Source organism: Peromyscus eremicus, chromosome 8b (assembly GCF_949786415.1).
Source record: "Peromyscus eremicus chromosome 8b, PerEre_H2_v1, whole genome shotgun sequence".
Classification (NCBI taxonomy): Eukaryota; Metazoa; Chordata; class Mammalia; order Rodentia; family Cricetidae; genus Peromyscus; species Peromyscus eremicus.
The window spans coordinates 32536320-32556466 of NC_081424.1; the positions used below are offsets into that span (position 1 = coordinate 32536320).

A 20147-nucleotide genomic window follows, 5' to 3' on the forward strand; every position below is an offset into this window, starting at 1 on the left:
ACTCTGTGGGAATCATAATAATCCCCAGTTACAAAAGGCTTGCACCAAGATGACCTCCTTCTACAGATTCATCTCCTGTATTGAATCCATACAAGCTCTGTCAAGGCTCATCACCTTCCATGAGTGCTCTATGTCATGAAGAACTCACACTTCTTTGTTACATGGCAGAGAGGGCTAGAGTAGATTTCTCCAAATCCCTCAAATTACCTTCCCAATCATACCTTCCTTCAGCTCTAAATAAACTCAAGGCAAGTTAAGGAATATTACTACATAAGGAGACTTAAGAAGGCACTAAAACTTGAACTCCTTTGTCAGTACCTTCTTCAAAGTCATAGTCCTTAAATAACATGATCTTTTGAAAATCCCATAAAATTTCCTGTCATGGACAGACTGCCAGCAGGGATTAGAGAGATCCATTGAAAAAAAAAATCTCACCTACATGTTTTGGTAGGGCATGATTCTCCCAATGGGATCAGTGTGTACCATATCACAGAGCTTACATTTACTTGGTGACTACCTCGTGGGCTTTCTCCATCAAGGCTACATGACTACTACACACAGAGAATGTCATTTTGCAATATCAATATTCTCTTGGTTTCATCTTTCTCGATTCTGGACAGTGAGTAGGTTTATAAAGAGGAAATGGAAAGACTGAGAAATAAGAGATATCATTTCAATGGTCTGGAACTGGACAGCATGAGCAGGAAAAATGATGTGCTAAATTGTACATGATTTTGAAGTTTTATTTTAAATGATACTCTAAATAAACCTTTAAATTTATAAAGTATGTGATAGGCTGTGGAATCTACCTAGTGGATTTATCTACCATGGTGAATTGATGGAGGGACAGTAAACACAACAGAAAGAGAGAATGATAAAGCCATTTTGTGTTTGGGGTAGAAAAAATTACATTAAAATGAAACTAGAGACACATTTGACTGGTCAGGCTTCATGGTACAAGAAGACGTATGGAAGAATATGGTGGTTAAACTCTGTTCCTTGATCCTTTTCTGAATAATTTCAATATTCCATAGTATAACACCACTTGTTTTGACATATTTCATTTAGTTATTGAACATAAATAACAATTGATGCTTTAATATTTTTGGACACATCTTAAATTTCTATATTTGGGTTTGCCTTACCAAAATTTAAGTTTATTGTAGTGAAAAAACGTTCAACCAGATGTACTCACTTGATTTCTGAGTTCATATTCAGACCTCATATTCTAAAACCACATGAGCAAGACACAGGCAGTGACCAACTAGAATCTGTTATTCTGAGAGTGGAGTAAGTCCTTGAGATGAAATCAGCTCTCACCATGTGGCAGCATTAGAAGTATGGAGGAAGGAATCAGATCACATGGAGCCCCAGGGCCTAGATATTTTTTAATAAGTAATGGTGCAATTCTACATTTTAATAATTGAGTGGTTAAATCAGTGTACACTACTTACCATCACACCAACTGAATACAAAGTTTTGCTTACATTATTCCTAAATTCTCACTGAAATGACCTAATACATAGATCTGAAAGATAAAAAGCAGAGGTGAGCTGAGCTCGGGGAATCCTGATGTTGAGAGGGGGGAAGGTTATACTAGCCATGGGGGTCATGTCATGGCAAGAGAACTCACAGAAACAACTAACCCAGGCCCTTAGGAGCTCCCAGAGTCCATGAACTGACAACCAGGGAACCTACATGGGACCAACAAAGGCTGTCTACATTTGAGTGACAGTTATGTAGTTGGTCTACTTGTGAGAGGCCTAGGAGTGGGAGCAGGGGCTATCTCTAAAGCTCTGGCTGGCTTTGGGGAACCTATTCCTCATACTGGGTTGCCTTCCCTAGTCTTAAAACTGAGGTCCTCCTTCAACTTGATAGATCAAGCTTTGTTTATACCCAAGTGATGTCTACCCTTTTCTGAACAGAAACAGTACGACTTGATTGGAGAGGGTGGAGAGGCAAGGTAGGGGAAGAGAACTAGAAAAGAGGAGGAAGAGGAAACTGGTCAGGATGTAAAATAAATGAGTACATTTTAAAAAAAAGCAGAGGTGGTCAAATTGATAGAAAAAAAGCACATGCATACACACACAAACACATATATAGGCACATATATATCCCACACACATATATAAATACACACATGAACATATACAAATATGTATACACATATATACATAGAAACACATGTACACATATAATACAAATCTTTAATTAGAATTTTCTTGATGAAAATCATATTTTCCCTTGAAATAATTATGTGAAACTTATATGTTCCATAATTCAGGCTCTAACTCTTGGCCGAGTTCTACTTCATGACGGGAGGGAGGCACATTAGGAGCAGCAGCACTTACTCTCTGAGTCCAGGTGGGGCAGGTTCACATCTGTCTATGATGACAACAGCCATGAGACTTGACCTCTTCTGACCTAAGTGCACTCAATAACCAAGTCTTACCTGTTCTACCAGATTGTACTGAAGAAGATTTGAACTCTTGTGAAAGCGGTCCACAGCACAGAATAAACATCTCATAAATTCACATGCCAGCTTCAGAAGGTTTAAGTTCCCTTTCTGTTGCATGCTCCCAGTTCCAGATCAGTGTGTCTGCTGTTGGATTCTCTGGCTACCTGGTTTAGAAATCACAATGGATTCTAGGCCTTTTAGCCACAGAGTACACCTACAGGGTCACATGGAGTTTGCAAAGGAGTTTCTATGTAGTCCAATTTTAAACTTTACTGTGTGTGGAATTGAAATGGTTGTTGCTTGGAAAACTGTTTCCAAATTATATTGTGTTTAAATATGCTTACAATAAACCACCTTGCATTAGACTTCCTGAAGTTTGATCCAGGTTGACAAAGTCAGTTTGAACTGAGTTTTTATTTTCACTTCTTCATTTTCCTGTCTGCTATGAGACCTGCATGGATTACTTCTGCTGTGATAAAACACCATGACCAAAGCAACATTTGGAGGAAATGGTTTATTTCAGCCTTTATTACACAACCAGGTAACAACCCATTACTGAGGGAAGTGAGGGCAAGGATTCAAACGGGCCAGGAACCTGCAGGCAGCAGCTGATGCAGAAGTCACGGAGGAGTGCTACTTACTGTCTAGCTCAACATAGCTTGCTCAATCTGCTATCTTATAGAACCCAAGGCCACCAACCCAGGGATGGCACCACTCGCAATGGGCTGGGCCATCCCCCAGCAATTACTGATTGAGAAAATGCCCTGCAGCTAGAGCATAGGGAAGCATTTTATCAAATGGGGTTCCATCCTTACAGATAACTCTAGACGTAAAAACTTGATAGCACAAAGGTTTACTAAAAAAAAAAAAAATAAATAAATTTTAAAAAGGAATTGCTTCTTTGAATGTACTGAAGTAAATATTAGAGTTGCTTTTGAATGTATACATTTGCAGTATGTATCAATTACTGTAGAGCTTTTGTTTATGTATGCTGTCACTCAAGTGAAGATGGGACACTGTTCTATGGGTGCAGGATAAGTCACTCTCATTGAAACACCTAAAGTCAGAAGAAACTGATGATGTTTAATATCTGAGCTGAAGAGCTATGGGCAGAGGACTTCAAGGAGTCTGAGGAGCCTTTATTCACCTGCCAATCACAAAGACAGACTTCTTCAAACACATTAATATAAGAAATAAGGCTATCAAGAGTGGTAGTTTAAGCCTCTAGTCACAATGTTCAGGAAGCAGAGGCAGGGGGATTGCCTGGATTTACAATCCAATATATGTTAGTCTGACCAATTGAGAAACTGTCTCAAATAAAAATCAGATATAGTATCATCACTAAGGGAAAACTTAACCAGTTTAAAACAGATTTGATGATAAAACATAACAGTCTTTAATAATAAATATTCATGGAGTATGTCAACATAGAAACTAGAAAAAATACTAAGCAAGAACATCTCAGTATATATCCATAACTTTGGCAAATACAGAAGGCTCAGATGTTCCCTTTATTTTTCTATTATATGTGAGGGTGTTTTGTTTACATGTATGTCTGTGCACCACGTGCTTGCAGTGCCTGCAAAAGCCAAAGTTATAGACAGGACTAAAGTTACAAAGGGCTGTGAGCTGCCATGGAGTGTTCTCTGAAAGAGCAGCCAGTGCTCCTAACTGCAGAGCTGCCGCTCCAGCCCCAAGGCTTAGAATTTTATAACGTCTTATCTGCACAAAACTAATCTAGATTAGAGTATGGAGTTTGTTTATGTTACTACTGTATACTGCTCTCTTGTTTACTATTGAGAGAATTGTCTGTAAAACACCTAGTTGACTTTATCTGGAATAATTTTAATGACAAAATCAGACTTTTGTTGGGCTTTAGAAATACATCTGGGGATCCTTATAAGAATGTGTTTTCCAGATTCAGGGTGACTGCACAGTTTGCCCTTTATTTTAGTGTTTTCTTCTTCTGAACACATTATTAATTTGATTCTTGTGTGTTCTTTTAAATCTTCTATAAATCTATAGAAACTTTACAACATAAGTGAAGAATCAGCTAATTTATAAATAACCTTGAAAAAGAATAACTCTCTCTAAGTCCTTGATTTCTACAAATGACAACTTTTAAGGCCTTTGGACTGTGATTTCTCCCCTGGTGCTTGTTCCTAGAAAGCAGGTCACTGAACAGATGTGACTATTTGTGACAGCGTTTTTCCTTCCTCTGTATATAATCGAGTAGATATTAGTTAATACATAAACTTCTTGGTTGATTTTTCATAACTTTAAAAATCACATTTTTAAAAATGCAAATCTGGGCCTCAGTGAATAGAGAACCACAAACAATCCTTCTCTGAGGAAGAGATAGGAGGGTCTCTTTGTTTCATTCACACTGTATTACAAAAATACTACTAAGTATTTAATGACTGTATGTTGGAAATTGAGGCTAAAAAATTTAACAAAAGCCAACAATTAGAATTTTAGAAAGGCTGGAAAAGGGGAGACAAGAACCAAGCAACACTAACCAGCGCCAAACAGAGTGGAAAATGGTTAGCTCCAGGGTAATCCAGTTCCATTACAGATAGAAACTAATTTTACATTTCTTGAAGAAAACAGAAGCTGGAATTAAGTGTTTTTCATTCAGAGCTGAAGCATGATCCATGACTATTCAATATCAGATGTGGCACTCAGTTCCCTGGTGATGTTTAGTTGTGACTCTCTTTTCAATCTCCAACTAAACTGAATCTACACAAGAAACAAGTTGGTGGCTGAGGAATTCTCCCTCAAGATTCTGCCAGTGACAATCAGTCTGATGGCTTTCCAAAACCAAGGATAAAAGAAAGCATAAATCAAGGGGTTCATGGCTGAGTTGTAGTAGGCGATCCAAACTAGTATTTCATACACATACGTGGGTGTGATGAAGCCCAGGAAGGCATCAATGATGGAGTCAATGAAGTACGGCAGCCAGGAAAGCAGGAAGGCTGCCACTGCGATTCCCAGGGTTTTGGCTGCTTTCCTCTCCCTCTTGGCCACCCTGTCCTTGTAGCTGTCTGATGCCTTGGCCGTCTGGTCACTCATTCTCTCAATCCTCTGAGCCTGTTGCTTAGCAATGAAGAAAATCTTAGTGTAGACAGTTATCATGACAAGTGTGGGGATGAAAAATAACAGAAAATTGATGAAGACCCAGCTTTGATTCATTGGGACTTGACAGCCTCCCACACAGGTGAGGGCAGTCACTAGATCCTCCAGCCCAGCCTCATTTGCCCCTGTGTAAAGGAGGGAAAAGCTGTAGATGATGGACAGGAGCCAGGAGAAGGCAATGCACTTGCCAGAAACAGATGCAGTGAACCTGGTGGGGTAGGTCAGGGGGTCACTGACAGCAATATATCTATCCACAGAGATGAAGCACAAGTGGAAGATAGAAGAACTAGAAAATGATACATCAAAACAAGTGTGTAATTTACAGTAACTGTCCCCAAAGTACCAGCAGCTCTCCACAGACCTCACTGTGCTGAAGGGCATCACAGTCAGTCCCACCAAGAAGTCAGCACAGGCCAGGGATGCCACCAGAAAGTTGGCAGGAGAGTGCAGCTGTTTGAAATGAAGAATGGACATCATCACCAGGAGGTTTCCACACACAGCCAGCACAGCCCCAAAGCCAAAGACTGCATAGAGGATGAGGCGAGGGCCTAGGGAGTAAGGGTTCCTGATGCAGGATCTGTTCAAGTTCTCATAGCACAGCTGGACAGATGTGGCAGAGACCAGTCCTCTGCTCAGGATACTGTCTTGTTCCCAGAGAAAACTACCATTATCTGTAGCCATGCTTGCAATTCCAAAAATCCTCAGGAACAAAAAATGCAGAATATGTAATTGCTAACGGATTTTCATTTCCTAAAATTATTTGCTTCCTAATTCACAGTCAATCTTCTGTATTACATGAATCCTGTTTAAGTCTAAATTAAACATTATCTCTGCTTTATGTATTTCCTCACATCTCAAAGCACCAATCTACTCTGTGACACACATTTAAATCTCACCTTTTGTTAGCAATTTCATCGTCTTTAACTAACCTACATTAATGCCCTCAAGCACTTTTAACGCGCAGGAAAGCAACCTAATGATGCCAAGTACAGTGTGTCCCTAAGACTGAATCCCCATGGTGCAAGGTGAGGTAAGTGAGAGCTTGCCAGTGAGTATGTTGTTTGTGCCACAGCCAAATTTTACCTCTTCTAATTTGCTGGTGATAACAACCGATCTTTCTGTGTAACAGATGTACTTGTGATTTCTTCCCTAGCAGAACTTTACCCAGAATTTAAAACTTTGTTCAACTATTAAAAATGACCTCTCCCCTTCTTGAGAAATTTTATCAGTGACTCTTATATTGAAAGTCACCAAAATTCCTGCATTAAGGTTCTTTCTTCCTTCAGGCATTGGTCCTTTTTAAAGAAATAAGATGGAGAGCCATAAGAACAACTACTTTTCTCTTGAAAATATTTTTAATTTGGTAAAGCGGGTAATGGACTTCAAGGATTTGCTTGTGGAATGAAGCAAGGTGGCTAGTATAACAAACAGGATTTCTTCTCTGATTTAATGGAATCATTAGAAAGATGCCACCAATCTCAAATGTGAAAGGAATCTTCAGGGTATGTTGTCCTAGTGCATGCCTATTTTACTTTGGAAATGTTTCTCCTTACAAAACACTGTTACTGAATCTGCCTAATCTCTGAAAATCCTTTTCTGTTGAAAATCTGGACATTGTTAGTACTGCTTTTTTGGTATCGAGTTGTACATTATGCAATAAATACTTCACATTAAAATCTACCTAAAGATTTTTTTAAAAATTTTGCTTCCATCAATACCTATGAACATGAACTATCTCTGTAGTTTAGTGGCAGTCAAAATAGCATTATATTTTTAATAATAATAATAATAATAATAATAATATACAGAACAGTTATTTTCTTATTTGCCTAGATTAGCAACAAAAAGGTAATAAATTTTGAATTGCATTTCTTGTTCTATTCAAAATAAAACCACACGTTCCAGGCAGTGGATTACCCAGTAAACAAAGTGCTGGCACTTTGTACCTGTTGGGATAGGAGTTTGGATCCTCAGAAAACTAATAAATGCCTGGTAGATATGGCTGCCCACCTGTAACTTCAGTGCTCAGAAGGAGACACAGTTGATTCCCAGAACAAGTGGGCTAGCTAGAATAGTAGTGTTGGCAAGTATGGGTTCAACTGAGAGACCTTGCCTCAAAGAAGAAAAGGAGAGCAACTGGAGAAGACAACCAGTGCCACCTACAGGCTTCTACATGTATATGCACACATGCAGACATTCCTACACATGCTGAATACAATGATAATATTTTTCACACCTCTGTTTAATTGTAAGCTGTCTGTAGCCAGAAGTTTCTCTGGTCCTGCCTGGCCCCATGGTTGGGACAAATCTCTCACCCACAGTCCTGCAGCCACTTCTATAATAATCACTCAGGGGCTTAATATTATTTACAAACTGTATGGCCTATGGCAAGCTTCTTGATAGCTCTTAAAATTTAACCCATTTCTATTAATCTCTAAGTTTCCATGTTGCTGTGGCATTACCAGTCCGCTGGCATGTTGCTCCTTGGGCAGCGGCTGGCATCTCTCTGCCTCTGCCTTTGTTCTTCCTCTTTCTCTATTGGATTTCCTGCCTGAGTAGAACCTGACTCACCACAGGATAGAGCAGCTTCTTTATTAACCAATCATAGCAACATATATTCACAGCATACAGAAAGACATTCCATAGCATTTCCCCTTTTCTGTCTAAACAAAAAGGAAGGTTTTAACTTTAACATAGTAAAATTATATATAATAGAACAGTTATCAAGCAGAAAAGTTACAGTTACAATATCTAGTCTATTTATATTCGGCAAAATTAAAGAAAATACTCTATCATCTATCTTATTTCTATGAGTCTAAATTTTCATATCTAATTCATCTTTCATAGTAACCAAGGAAAACTATAATTATAACTATCTAGTATTGAACTCTACCAAAGACCTCAGAAGGATATAATATACCTAAGTAAACAGGAAGTGCTTTGTAAGCAACTTTCAAAATTCTGGATATGACAGAGACAGCTGTCTGCCTGGACAGTCATCCAAAGTTCCTTTGCAATGTTGGGGAATCCATCTTCATCCTATAGGCCTAGAGTCTCTCAGCTGCTTCTCCCTGTGTCCTGCAGAATGTCTGGCAGTCTCCTCTGTGAAGTAGGAACTGGAAGGACCATCTTGCCTTGTTTTGGCAAAATTCAGTGGTCATTTTCTTATGGGTCCTGTATGTCCAGTTTATATAACATATCATCAAGCAGTCTAGGCAAGAGCAGTTTCTTGCCCAAATGGCTAACTTTTGCCATAAAGAAAGTAAACTTCATGTGGAGTTTCTTTGATGCCCATCATCTTCTCTGAAATAATTGGTGATGTCAGGAGCAGATGTGTCTCATTGTTCAGAAAAATCTAAGTTCTTAAAAACATTTCAAATTCCATATTCTGTAGGTCATTGAAGTGTTTGAAGATTACCTATCTATCTGAAATATATCCCTGCATATCTAGAAAACCTAATTAATATGACTATAATTTTGACTATTGTAGATGACTATTAATTTGTATTTTTAATTATATATTATATTTTAAATGAGTTGCATAAGCATAATACCTAAACAAGAGTAGAAATCTACATACTATATAACAAAATTAACTTTAAATTTTAATCAATAAACTAAAATCCATAGCAATGTAAAACATTTCAAACAAGTTGTTGCTCTTTAAAAATAGATTCAATAATCTACCCTTTCATCCCATCATATCTATATATCATATCCCCCTTTTTTCTTTTAGAAAGAGGTTGACTATGATCAATAACAATTTATAACCAATGTCTAAACAAAGACAAACATCCATAATCCATTTTTTTGGAATGTGGCCATAGTTTTCTAGGCTACTTCCTGCTGACTGAGGGCACTGTTAGTCTTATGGGGACACAAAGAAAATTTTAGGATTGTGATCAAGTCCTAACTGGAGTAGTCTGTGAAGCTGTATTCTCGGAGTCAGTTACTTTGAAACTGTTCTAGATGTTGGATCAACTGGAGATCTCTCGGGAGTCTTCCTTGATCCATATTAATCTGGAAGGAATCCACAGCTTCTCATCTTCTGTGGAAAGAAAAGTAGGACCTCTTTTCCAAAGCAAAATATGCTTGGACATAAATTTTGAAGTCAAGATACCTTTAAAATACATATATTGGTTTAACTCAGCAGCCTTTACAATCAAATGTCTCTCTCCAGGTAAAATCCCAAAGACAATATAATCTAGACTCTGTGTGATTTCCATCTTTACATGGCTTATTTTTTTATATTATTTTTACTGTCTCTTTAAAGACTTTATTTTTTTAATTATATTTTTCTTTATATAACTGTCCATCCTCCCCTTCCACTCTCTTTCAAATATATATATATATATATATATAATATTATATATATATATTATATATATATAATATAAACCATTTAGAGGTTTATCCATCTGAATCTGTCTTCTGTGTATCTATAATCTTTTTCTGATCAGGAGAGATTTTGAACTGCTAAACTGTGTTACTAGGACCAATGAGGCAGCCTTGGCTACCAACTCTGCCCATCTCAGCTTCCCAACATGGATGAGGTACGCCTACCACCAACTCTGGGAAGCAGTGATTCAATGCTTCCAACAAGCAGCATATAGACCAGAAACTTTTTTTGGGTGTCTGTATTAGCAAAAGCTAAATCTGCCAGTAGCTGGAAGATTTCCTGTGTCCTGGCCTGCCAGCAGTTGGGACAAATGTCTCCCACTGCATCTCCCAAGTAAACACACAGAGGCTTATATTAATTATAACTGCATGGCCATGGCTCAAGCTTTTAGCTAGCTAGCTAGCTCTATATCTTAAATTAGCCCATAACTATTAATCAATGTATTGCCACACATTCCATGGTGATAAATTATTGATACATGTCAAGTTACTGGATGTTTTCATGAATCAAAGAGAAAAAAAAGCACAAATCAATGAATTTTGAGCTGAGTTATAGTAGCTAAACCACCAAAATGTCTTATAACTGTAGAAAGGTGTTATGAACTCCTTAAAAGAATCAGTGAAGGAAGTGATCATACATGGTCATAGATGATCACAAATGCTATCGCTTTGACCCATGGTTTGGCAGCTTTTCTGTCTCCTTTGGCCACATTGGCTTTATATATCCTTAAAAATGACTGTCCTTGTAAATGATGTTTTTTACTTTTCCTTTTTAGATTGTTTTCTAGTCACTATAAAAATATGACTATATAGTATTGCCATAATAAAGGCAGGTCTGAAAAAATAACAGAAAACCTGTGAGTACTCAGCCTTAGTTTAGAACATACTGATATCCTTCTATGTAGTTAACAACACTAGATAAATCTTCCAGGTCAGGGTCATAAACATCTATGTAGAACAGAGCACTGTTGTACACTGGGGCAGAACCCAGGAAATGCTGAGGCAAATTCCTGATGCAGACACTGTGAACTTGGTTGGATAGACCAAAGGGTCAGTGACAATGATGTACCTGTCCATGGAGACGAAGCATGGGTGGAAGAGAGAAGAGCAACAAAATGCCACATCACAGCAGGTGAGTAGAGTAGAGAAGTTTCTCCCAAAGTGCCAGCAGCTCTCAATGGATGTGACCATGCTGAAGGGCATCACAGAGACTTCCAACCAGAATCAGAGTAAGCCAGAAATACAATGATGAAATTCAATTGCTTGAAATGAAGAGTGAGCCTCATCTTCAGGAGGTTTTCAAATACAGCCAGCACAACCCAGAGGTCAAATACTATGTAGACAATGACCAAGGACCTGGGTTTTCACAGAGGAATCCTTTGGGGTCTTGTAGCAGAGGGCTATGGGTGACAAATTTCTTTTCCTGGCACCATCTTTCTTGCTGTTTATGCAGGCACAAATTCTGATCCATCCGATAAGATGGATTTATTTTGCTGAAGGGTAAATAAAAATCCTCATTAATTTGCATATCCAAAACATTATTATCAAACATTTCCCCATTCCCTGTCCCAGCTTGACTTCAGATTTAATCTTTGAACCTATAAAGCAGGTGTGAATTTTACTTAAATTTGTGTGTTTCATAAATATCATTGTGTTGATCATGATTCTAATGTCTCAGTGTAATCTGAGAAATAATATTTTTTAATCCAGCTCCAATTAGTCATCAAAAAATATGCAGCAAATCATCTGCTGTGACTGTAATTTAACCAGTCATTTTCAGTACCTGGTCTATGTGTCTAGGACTGTCCTCATTGTCAAAGCCCTGAAATGTAGCTAGAGTTTTCCTGCCTGGCCCACGGTCAGGGCAAATCTCTCTCACCCGCCAGTCCCACAGCCACTCAGACCCAACCAAGTAAACACAGAGACTTACATTGGTTACAAACTGTAAGGCCGTGTCAGGCTTCTTGCTAACTGTTCTTACAGCTTAAATTAATCCATTTCCATTAGTCTATACCTTGCCACATGGCTCGTGGCTTACCGGCATCTTCACATGCGGCTTTTCATCGTGGCGGCTGGCAGTGTCTCTCTGACTCAGCCTTCCACTTCCCAGCTTTATTCTCCTCCTTGTCCCGCCTATACTTCCTGCCTAGCCAACGGCCAATCAGTGTTTTATTGACCAATCAGCAACACATTTGCCATATAGAACATCCCACAGCACTGAAATTTGGTGAGGGTTTTGTAAATAAATTTGTTGCAATTCTGTGGGTTTGGTCCCAGGTTTCAGCACCAAAATGTGAGTTTTGCAACTCTGGGGAAAGGTATCCTGACTACTTGGGGACTCAGGCAACACCTTTAGCTGCTTAGGACAGCTCAGATGGCTGGAGCTGCACAGAGACAGCTCAGCCCTGGAAGAGAAGTTTTTCTGACTGCTCGGGAGAGTCAGGCCTGGAATTGCTACAGCAGGGAAGGGTATACTGACTGTTTGGGAGAGACAGGCTACACCTGGTGTAAAGGGGGATGGTCTCCTTGCAGGATATAGTAACCCTGCTCCTCTCCTGGATAGCTGCCACAGCTGAGCTTTTCTCAACCCCCACTGAAGAGGGCTTCTTATCAGAGCTCTGCTTCTCCAGCCTAAGATGCTGCTTCTTTTGCTTCACTCTGCAAAAAGCAGAACCCCTGCAGAAATGTAACAATCTCCTCCAGCTCCAGAGAAATGTGGTGAAATATTGTGCCCCCCAATATACTGTGCATCCTAATAAACTTACTGGGGTCAGAAGACAGAACAGCCACTAGATAGACATAGAGGCCAGAAAATGGCACACACACACACACACACACACACACACACACACACACACACCTTTAATTATCATTCTGGAGGCCAAGATCCATCCTGATCTCTGTGAGTTCAAAGCCACACTGGAAACAGCCAGGCATGGTGACACACGTATCTAATCCTAGGAAGTGATGGCAGGAAGCAGAAAGGTATATAAGGCATGAGAACGAGGAACTAAAGCCTGGTTAAGCTTTCAGGCTTTGAGCTGCAGTTCAGCTGAGATCCATTTGGATGAAGACACAGAGGCTTCCAGTTTGAGAAAACGAGATCAGCTTAGGAATTGGTGAGATGAGGTGGCTGTGGCTTGTTCTGCTTCTCTGATCTTCCAGCATTCACCTCGATAACTGGCTTCAGGTTTGATTTTATTAATAAGACCATTTAAGATTCGCACTGCAGAGAAAAGTGTTACTTTTTCAACTCTTCCTTGCTCTATCCACTGAGGGACATCTCAGCAAGGATCTTCTGTTCAGCTCCTCCTTGCTCTGTCCACTGAGGGACTTCTCAGCACAGTTCTTCTCTACACGAGTGAATGAAGATCTTGACATCCAAAACTCTTTTGAGAAAGAGATTTATTTGAGAAGGAGGAGCCCAGGAGAGTGACTGCCTCCACCAGGGTGGAGAGAACAGCCCACAACTGACCAGGGTTAGTGGCTCATACAGGATGTCTTGGGGGCAGAGTCAACCAGTGATTGGTTAGTTTTTTTCTGCCCAGGTATTGGCAGTTTTGTGGGCTAAAGGCATAGATGGCCCTGATTTCGGAGCCAAACTGTGTTTCTTTCACTGGCCTTTCTTGGCTTTTTGACACTGCTTCTAAGGCCAGGATACATTTCTTTCACTGACACTGATTCTAGGGACCAAGATCGTTACTTTGGTACCAGTTTCAGAGTCAGAGCATGTTTCCCTGGTTCTGGGTTTGGGGAGAAAGTGTTGATTTCTCTAGCCCAGGTCCCAAACCCAGGCTGTATATTTTACCCTGGTCCTTGGCCTCAGGGCCATGGTGCTACTGTCCTGCTCTATGATTTGTTGGTTTCACAAGTCAGTGGCCAGGGACAGAGATGGCTCTGGTTTGAGCCAAAATGTTTTTCTTTCACTGATCTCACTTAGCTTTTTGACACTAATTCTAAGGCCAGGGCACATTTCTTTCAGTGACTCTGATTCTAGGAACCAAGAGTGTTTCTTTGGTGCTGGTTTCAGAGTCAGGGCATTTTTCATTGGTTCTGGGTTTGGAAATAAAGTGTTCATTTCTCTGGCTCAAGTCCCAAACCCTGGCTGTGTTTCTTTCCCTGGTCCTGGGCCCCAGGGGCAGGGTACCACCATCCTGCTCTGTGATTGGTTGGTTTCACAAGTCAGTTGGTCGAGGGCAGAGATGGCTCTAATTTGAGCCAAACTGTGTTTCTTTCACTGGCCTTATCTGAGGCATCTTTCCCTAGTTCTGGGCTCCGGGGTCAGGGTGGGTTTCTTTAGCCAGCCCCTTGTTCCTACAGGTTTAACATGTATTACTCACTTTTCACTACCTCCACCCCTAATGTTGATTAATAAGTGAGGAAAAACTCCCAGGAAACAAAGCCAAAATGCACATCAGAAATGATGACAATAGGAATCTCCAAAAGGTGAGGTATGAACAATGAGAAGAAACTTACATAAGTCTCTTCTTAAGATTTGGTGTTTATCAGAGAACACCCTCAGTGCTAAAAATGGCAGAGATGGTAGGAAGAGGGAAATGAGAGAAATTCTCACTTTTAAATGAAATGCATAAAGTTAAAACCAAACACACATACACACTAACGAATAACACAATACAGCCAAGCATGGTGGCACACACCTCATCCCATCACTGAGCCAAGTAGATCTCTACAAATTCAAGATTACCCTGGTCTGCAGAGTAAGTTCTAAGTCAGATCGAGCTACATAGTGAGACCCTACAAAAAGAAAGGTCATATATCATAATTGGAGTCTCTGTTTATGTTGGTATGTGTGGTGTGCATGTTACAGATAGATGGTAGGCAACTTACTCTTCCTCTTAGTTTTGAAATAGAGTCTGTATATAAACATGGAGCTTGTCATTCCCTACTGAACGAGAAAGGCTGGCCAGTGAACCAGTTAGATCTACCTGTCTTTGTCCCACAGAGCTGGTTGAAAGGCACACACTGCCACATATGGTATCTTTACCTATATGTCTGTATGTGGCTTTGTAAATGTGAATGTAGGTTCCAAAGGAAGCCAGATCCACCTGATCCTGTGTTACAGGCAGTTGAGAACTGCCTAATGTAGGTACTGGAAACTCAAAACAGGTCTTCCACAAGAGCTGCACATCCTTTTACTACCGCAAATTCTAAGTAGTTATAGCTCATGATTCAAAACTTCATGTTGCATAATTTACTTCAAATACTCTTAGGAACTGAAGATGACCTTGAAGTCTAATACTCCTGTCTCCATTTTCCAAGATATGGAATCACAAGTAATTTTATTTTCTGTGACTAAATAATACCCCACTTGATATCTATACATTTCCTTAATTCATTCTTCTATTGTTAGGTAAGCAGGCTGATCCCAGACTAGCCTACAGTGAATACTGCAGCAATAAACAGTATACAGATAGATATATCACATAGTGACTTTGATTTGAGTACACTGTAACAAATGATGTAACTGCATCATGTGGTAGTGACCATAGATGCAGTAAGCACTAGAAAGGGAAAGCCAATGCCCTATAGTGCAGTAAACACAATATTGGTCAGGTACAGGCAAAGCAAAACGTCACTTCAATGTTTTTATATTGTAACTATTCTGCACTTACATTAGACAATCTAAACTCAATAGAGTCATCCAGGTTAATTTGACTTTTGCTTTTAGGCTAACTCTGTGAAAACTTAATGCTGAGGTAAGATATAATTAGGAAATATTCCCAGCACCTGTGACATTACTGTACAAATGTTACTTCCATGGTTGTTTACGAATTTATTTTAAGTAAGTTAGTCCACTAAAAGTCAGATCAAGGTTGGACAGAAGTTTTGTTTCCCTGGGGTTTAAGATTCTAACCCTGAGAGCATGATTCTCAGACAAACTTTTGGTTCTTTGGTGAACAGCAGTTTTCATTCTCATTTCTGCACTTGAACATTAGTTTACAAGTTGTTGGCTCCTGAAACACCTTATTAAAAGTACACTAACTTGTAATCACCCAAGTGATAGAGAATGTGAAGCATTCCTCATTAGAGAAGGATACAGTAATGATGGTCTGAGGTCATATAAAGCCCAAATTAAGTAGACATCTAGTGAGAGGAAACAGGCAGAAAGGTTTTATGCCCTTTCTTCGTGGGTTAGATTCTAATGCAGTGATTCTCAATCTTCCTAATTCAGTTTCTCATGTTGTAAGGACCCTCCAACCATAAAAGTATTTTATTGCTACTTCATAACTGTAATTTTGATACTTTCACGAATTGTAATACAACCATCTGATATGCAGGATATCTGATATGCAACCTCAGTGAAAAGGTAGCTCCTGTAGGGAATCCATATAAGCTCTGTCAAGGCTCTTTGTGTTCTATGTGTGTTCTGTCATGTGAAAAATGTACTTCTTTGTTACATGGCAGAGAGGGCTAGTGTAGGTTTCACCCAATCACTCAAATTACTTTCCCAATTATAACTTCCTTCTGCTCCAAATAAATGTTAGGCAAGTTAAGGACTATTACTGCATAAGGAGACTTAAGTAGGGACTAAAACTTAATCCCTTTGTCAGTACCTTCTTCAAAGTCATAGTCCATAAACAACATCTTAGGAAAATCCCATAAAGTTTCCTGTCATGGACAGACTGCCAGCAGGGATTGTGAGAGAGCCACTGAAACATCTCACCCACATCTTAAGAGGGCAGGAGTCTCCCAATGGAATCCGTGTGTACCATATCACAGAGCTTACATTTGGTTGGCGACCACCTCATGGGCTTTCTCCATCAAGGCTACACGATGACTACACACAGAGAATGTCATTTTGTAATATCAATATTCTCTTGGTTTCATCTTTATCGATTCTGGACAGTGTTTGGTTTATAAAGAGGGAATGGAGAGACTGAAAAATAAGAGATACAATTCAATGGTCTGAAACTGGATGGCATGGGTAGGAAAGATGATGTACTAAACTGTACATAACATTAAAGTTTTAATGTAATTTATATTTTGAATAAACTTTTAGATTCATGAAGTAAATAATAAGCTATGGAATCTATCTAGTGGATTTATCAACCATGGTTAATTGATGGAGGGATAGTAAACAAAGCAGAGAGATGGAATGATAAAGCCATTTTGTGTCTGGGGTAGATCAAATGTAGACTAAAATGAAACTAGAGATACATTTGACTGGTCAGGCTTCATGATACAAGAAGAGGTAAGGAAGAATTTGATGGTCAAATTCTGTTCTTTGTTCCTTTTCTGAATAATTTCAGTATTCTATAGTATACCATCATTTGTTTTGACATATCTCATTTAGTTATTGAACATAAATAACAATCGATGCTGTGATATTTTTGGACACATCTTAAATTTCTATATTTGGGTTTGTATTATCAAAATTTAAGCTTATTTTAGTGAAAATGTTCAACAAGATGTACTCACTGGATTCCTGAGTTCATATTCCAAAACCGCCAAAGCAAGACACAGGCAGTGACCAACTAGAATCTGTTATTCTGAGAGTGAAGCAAGGCCTTGAGATGGACTCAGCTCTCAACCATGTGGCAGCATTCATAGTATGGAGGGAGGAGTCAGATCACATGGGCCACAAGGCCTAGATTTTTTTTTTATTAAGTAATGGTGCAATTTCACATTTTAATAATTAAATGGTTAAATCAGTGTACAATACTTAATATCATACTGACTAAATACAAAGTTTTACTTACATAATTCCTAAATTCTCACTGAAATGACCTAATACAGAGAACTGAAAGATAAAAAGCAGAGGTGGGCTGAGCTCAGGGAATCCTGATGATGCGAGGGAGGAAGGATTGTATGAGCCATGGGGGTCAGGTCATCACATGGGAACCAACAGAAACAACTAACATGGGCCCTTAGGAGCTCACAGAGTCCATGAACTGACAGCCAGGGAACCTGTCTGGGACCAACGTAGGCTGTTTACATTTGAGTGACTGTTGTATAGTTGGTCTACTTGAGAGACCCCTAGCAGTGGGAGTAGGGGCTCTCCCTGAAGCTTTGGCTGGCTTTGGGAACCTATTCCTCACACTGAGTTGCTTTCCACAGCCTTAAAACTGAGGTCCTACTTCAACCTAATAGATTATGCTTTGTTTATACCCATGGGAATACTGCCCTTTTCTGAACAGAAATAGTAAGAGTGGATTGGAGTATAATACAAATCTTAAAAGGTCTTCTAAGAAAAGACCCACAGCCAGATATTGGAGTGAAAGCTGAATGATCAGAGAAACAGAACAAGCCAGCCATGTCCTTACCTCTACAAAATCCTCAGCCTGAAGAGAGTGAGTTCCTGTTTCCTCACACCCTATATACCTTTCTCTACCCAGACATCACTTCCTGGGATTTAAGGCATGTGTGCTTCCCAGTACTGGAATTAAAGGTGTATGCCATCACTGTCTGGTTCTGTTTCCAGTGTGACCTTAAACTCACAGAGATCCAGACAGATCTCTGCCTCCCGGGTGATAGGATTAAGGGTGTGTGCCACCACTGCCTGATCTCTATGTCTAATCTAGTGGCTGACATTGTCCTCTGATCCTCATGCAAGTTATTTAGGGTATACAATATGTCATCGTATTTCACCCTTTTTGTCTAAAATCATAAAAGAAGGTTATAACTAATATAAGAAAAACTATATATAATATATACAATAAGTATATATATATATAAGTATATACAATATATACTGTCAAGAATTACATTAACAATGTCTAATCCATTAACATTTGACAGATTCAGACAAAAAACTTCATTATTTGGCCTATTTTGGTGAGTCCAAAATGTACCTATTTCACTTTCTATCCTAACTTGTATTACCAACCAAAAACTATCTTTTGGTGTCTTTCAAATTTATACACTTACACACCTCTTAGTGATTTTCTTTTCTGAATTTGTTAACAAGGAAAACTATAACTATCTAATCTTCAACTCCCTCAGAGACCCAAGAAGAAAATAATATTAATTGAGTAATCAGAAAGGGCAAACAAGAGACTCCAAAAAAAAATTGTGAGAAATGACAGAAACAGCTGACTACCTGGACAGTCACCCAAGATTTCTCTGTGAAGTTGGGGTATCCATCTTCAGTCTACAAGCCTAGCATATCTAACAGACTTCTCTGTGAAGCAGAATTTTCTAAAGAGCCTTCCTACCTTGTCTTGGCAAGGATCAGCAGTCCTTTCTTTTGTGTCCTGCTTGTCCATTTTGGACAGCATGCTGTCAACAGTCAACAAAGAACATAAACTCCATATGGAGTTTCTCTGATGCTCATCATTTTCTCTGAAGTATATTGATGCTGCTGGGAGCAGACATGTCTCATAGTCATAAAAAAAAGTGTCTATGTTATTAAAATACCTTAAATGCCATATTCTGTAGATCTCTGAAGTGTTTGAAGATGACCTGCATATGTAAAATATATTTCTGTTTGACCTTGAAAATATACCCAACATGACTACAAATTTGATTGTAATAACTATTAATTTGCATTTCTTATATCCTAATTAGTTGGTAATATTTTCTAGGACTAGCAATTTGCATTACATTGTTAAATGAACTGTATGTTGAACAATAACCTTGAACAAGATTAGAAATATATGCACAGTATTTTCTAACAAAATCAATCTCAAATTTGTATCAATATACATAATTTGTATACAATATACAAAAATCCAATCCAATATAAAATATTTAAAACTAGTAGTTGCCTTTTAAAAGTAGATTCAATAATCTACCTTTTTATCTTATCATATCTATATTCCTCCCCTTTTTCTTTTCATAGTTGATTCAGTAGTCTGCCCTTTTATCCCATCATTTCTATATCTCTTTTTTTCAGAGTAGATTCAATAATCTACCTCTTATTGATATACTCTTTTTCCTTTTTCTTTCTTTTTTTTAAAGTAAGAACCCTGAATCTAGTCTCCTTTGTAATTAAACACCCTAAACAATGACAATTATCCATAACCCACTGAACAACCAAAAACCACCCACCCCACCTCTTGGGAATGTGGGTATCATGTTCTTTAAATTACTTCCTGCTATCTGGGGGCAAAGGCATCTTTAGGGGATCCTGAAAAGAAAAATTTGGGAATAATTGTCAAGTTCTAGGAGAGGTAGCTGTATCATTTGTTGTCCA

General features: G+C 38.8%; 1 protein-coding gene and 1 pseudogene across 1 annotated transcript; both read right to left on the reverse strand.

The window, feature by feature from the left end:
* Positions 1-5144: 5144 nt before the first annotated feature.
* On the reverse strand, positions 5145-6274 carry LOC131918859 (trace amine-associated receptor 7b-like). Its single transcript, XM_059273022.1, has one exon. It carries the CDS (start codon positions 6272-6274, stop codon positions 5198-5200), a length of 1077 nt encoding a protein of 358 aa, XP_059129005.1. The 3' UTR covers positions 5145-5197.
* Positions 6275-10750: 4476 nt separating this feature from the next.
* On the reverse strand, positions 10751-16774 carry LOC131918820 (trace amine-associated receptor 6-like; annotated as a pseudogene).
* Positions 16775-20147: the final 3373 nt, after the last annotated feature.

Coding starts and splice junctions, on each gene's coding strand:
- LOC131918859 (XM_059273022.1), bottom strand. CDS start 6,274: ATGGCTACAGATAATGGTAGTTTTCTCTGGGAACAAGACAGTATCCTG.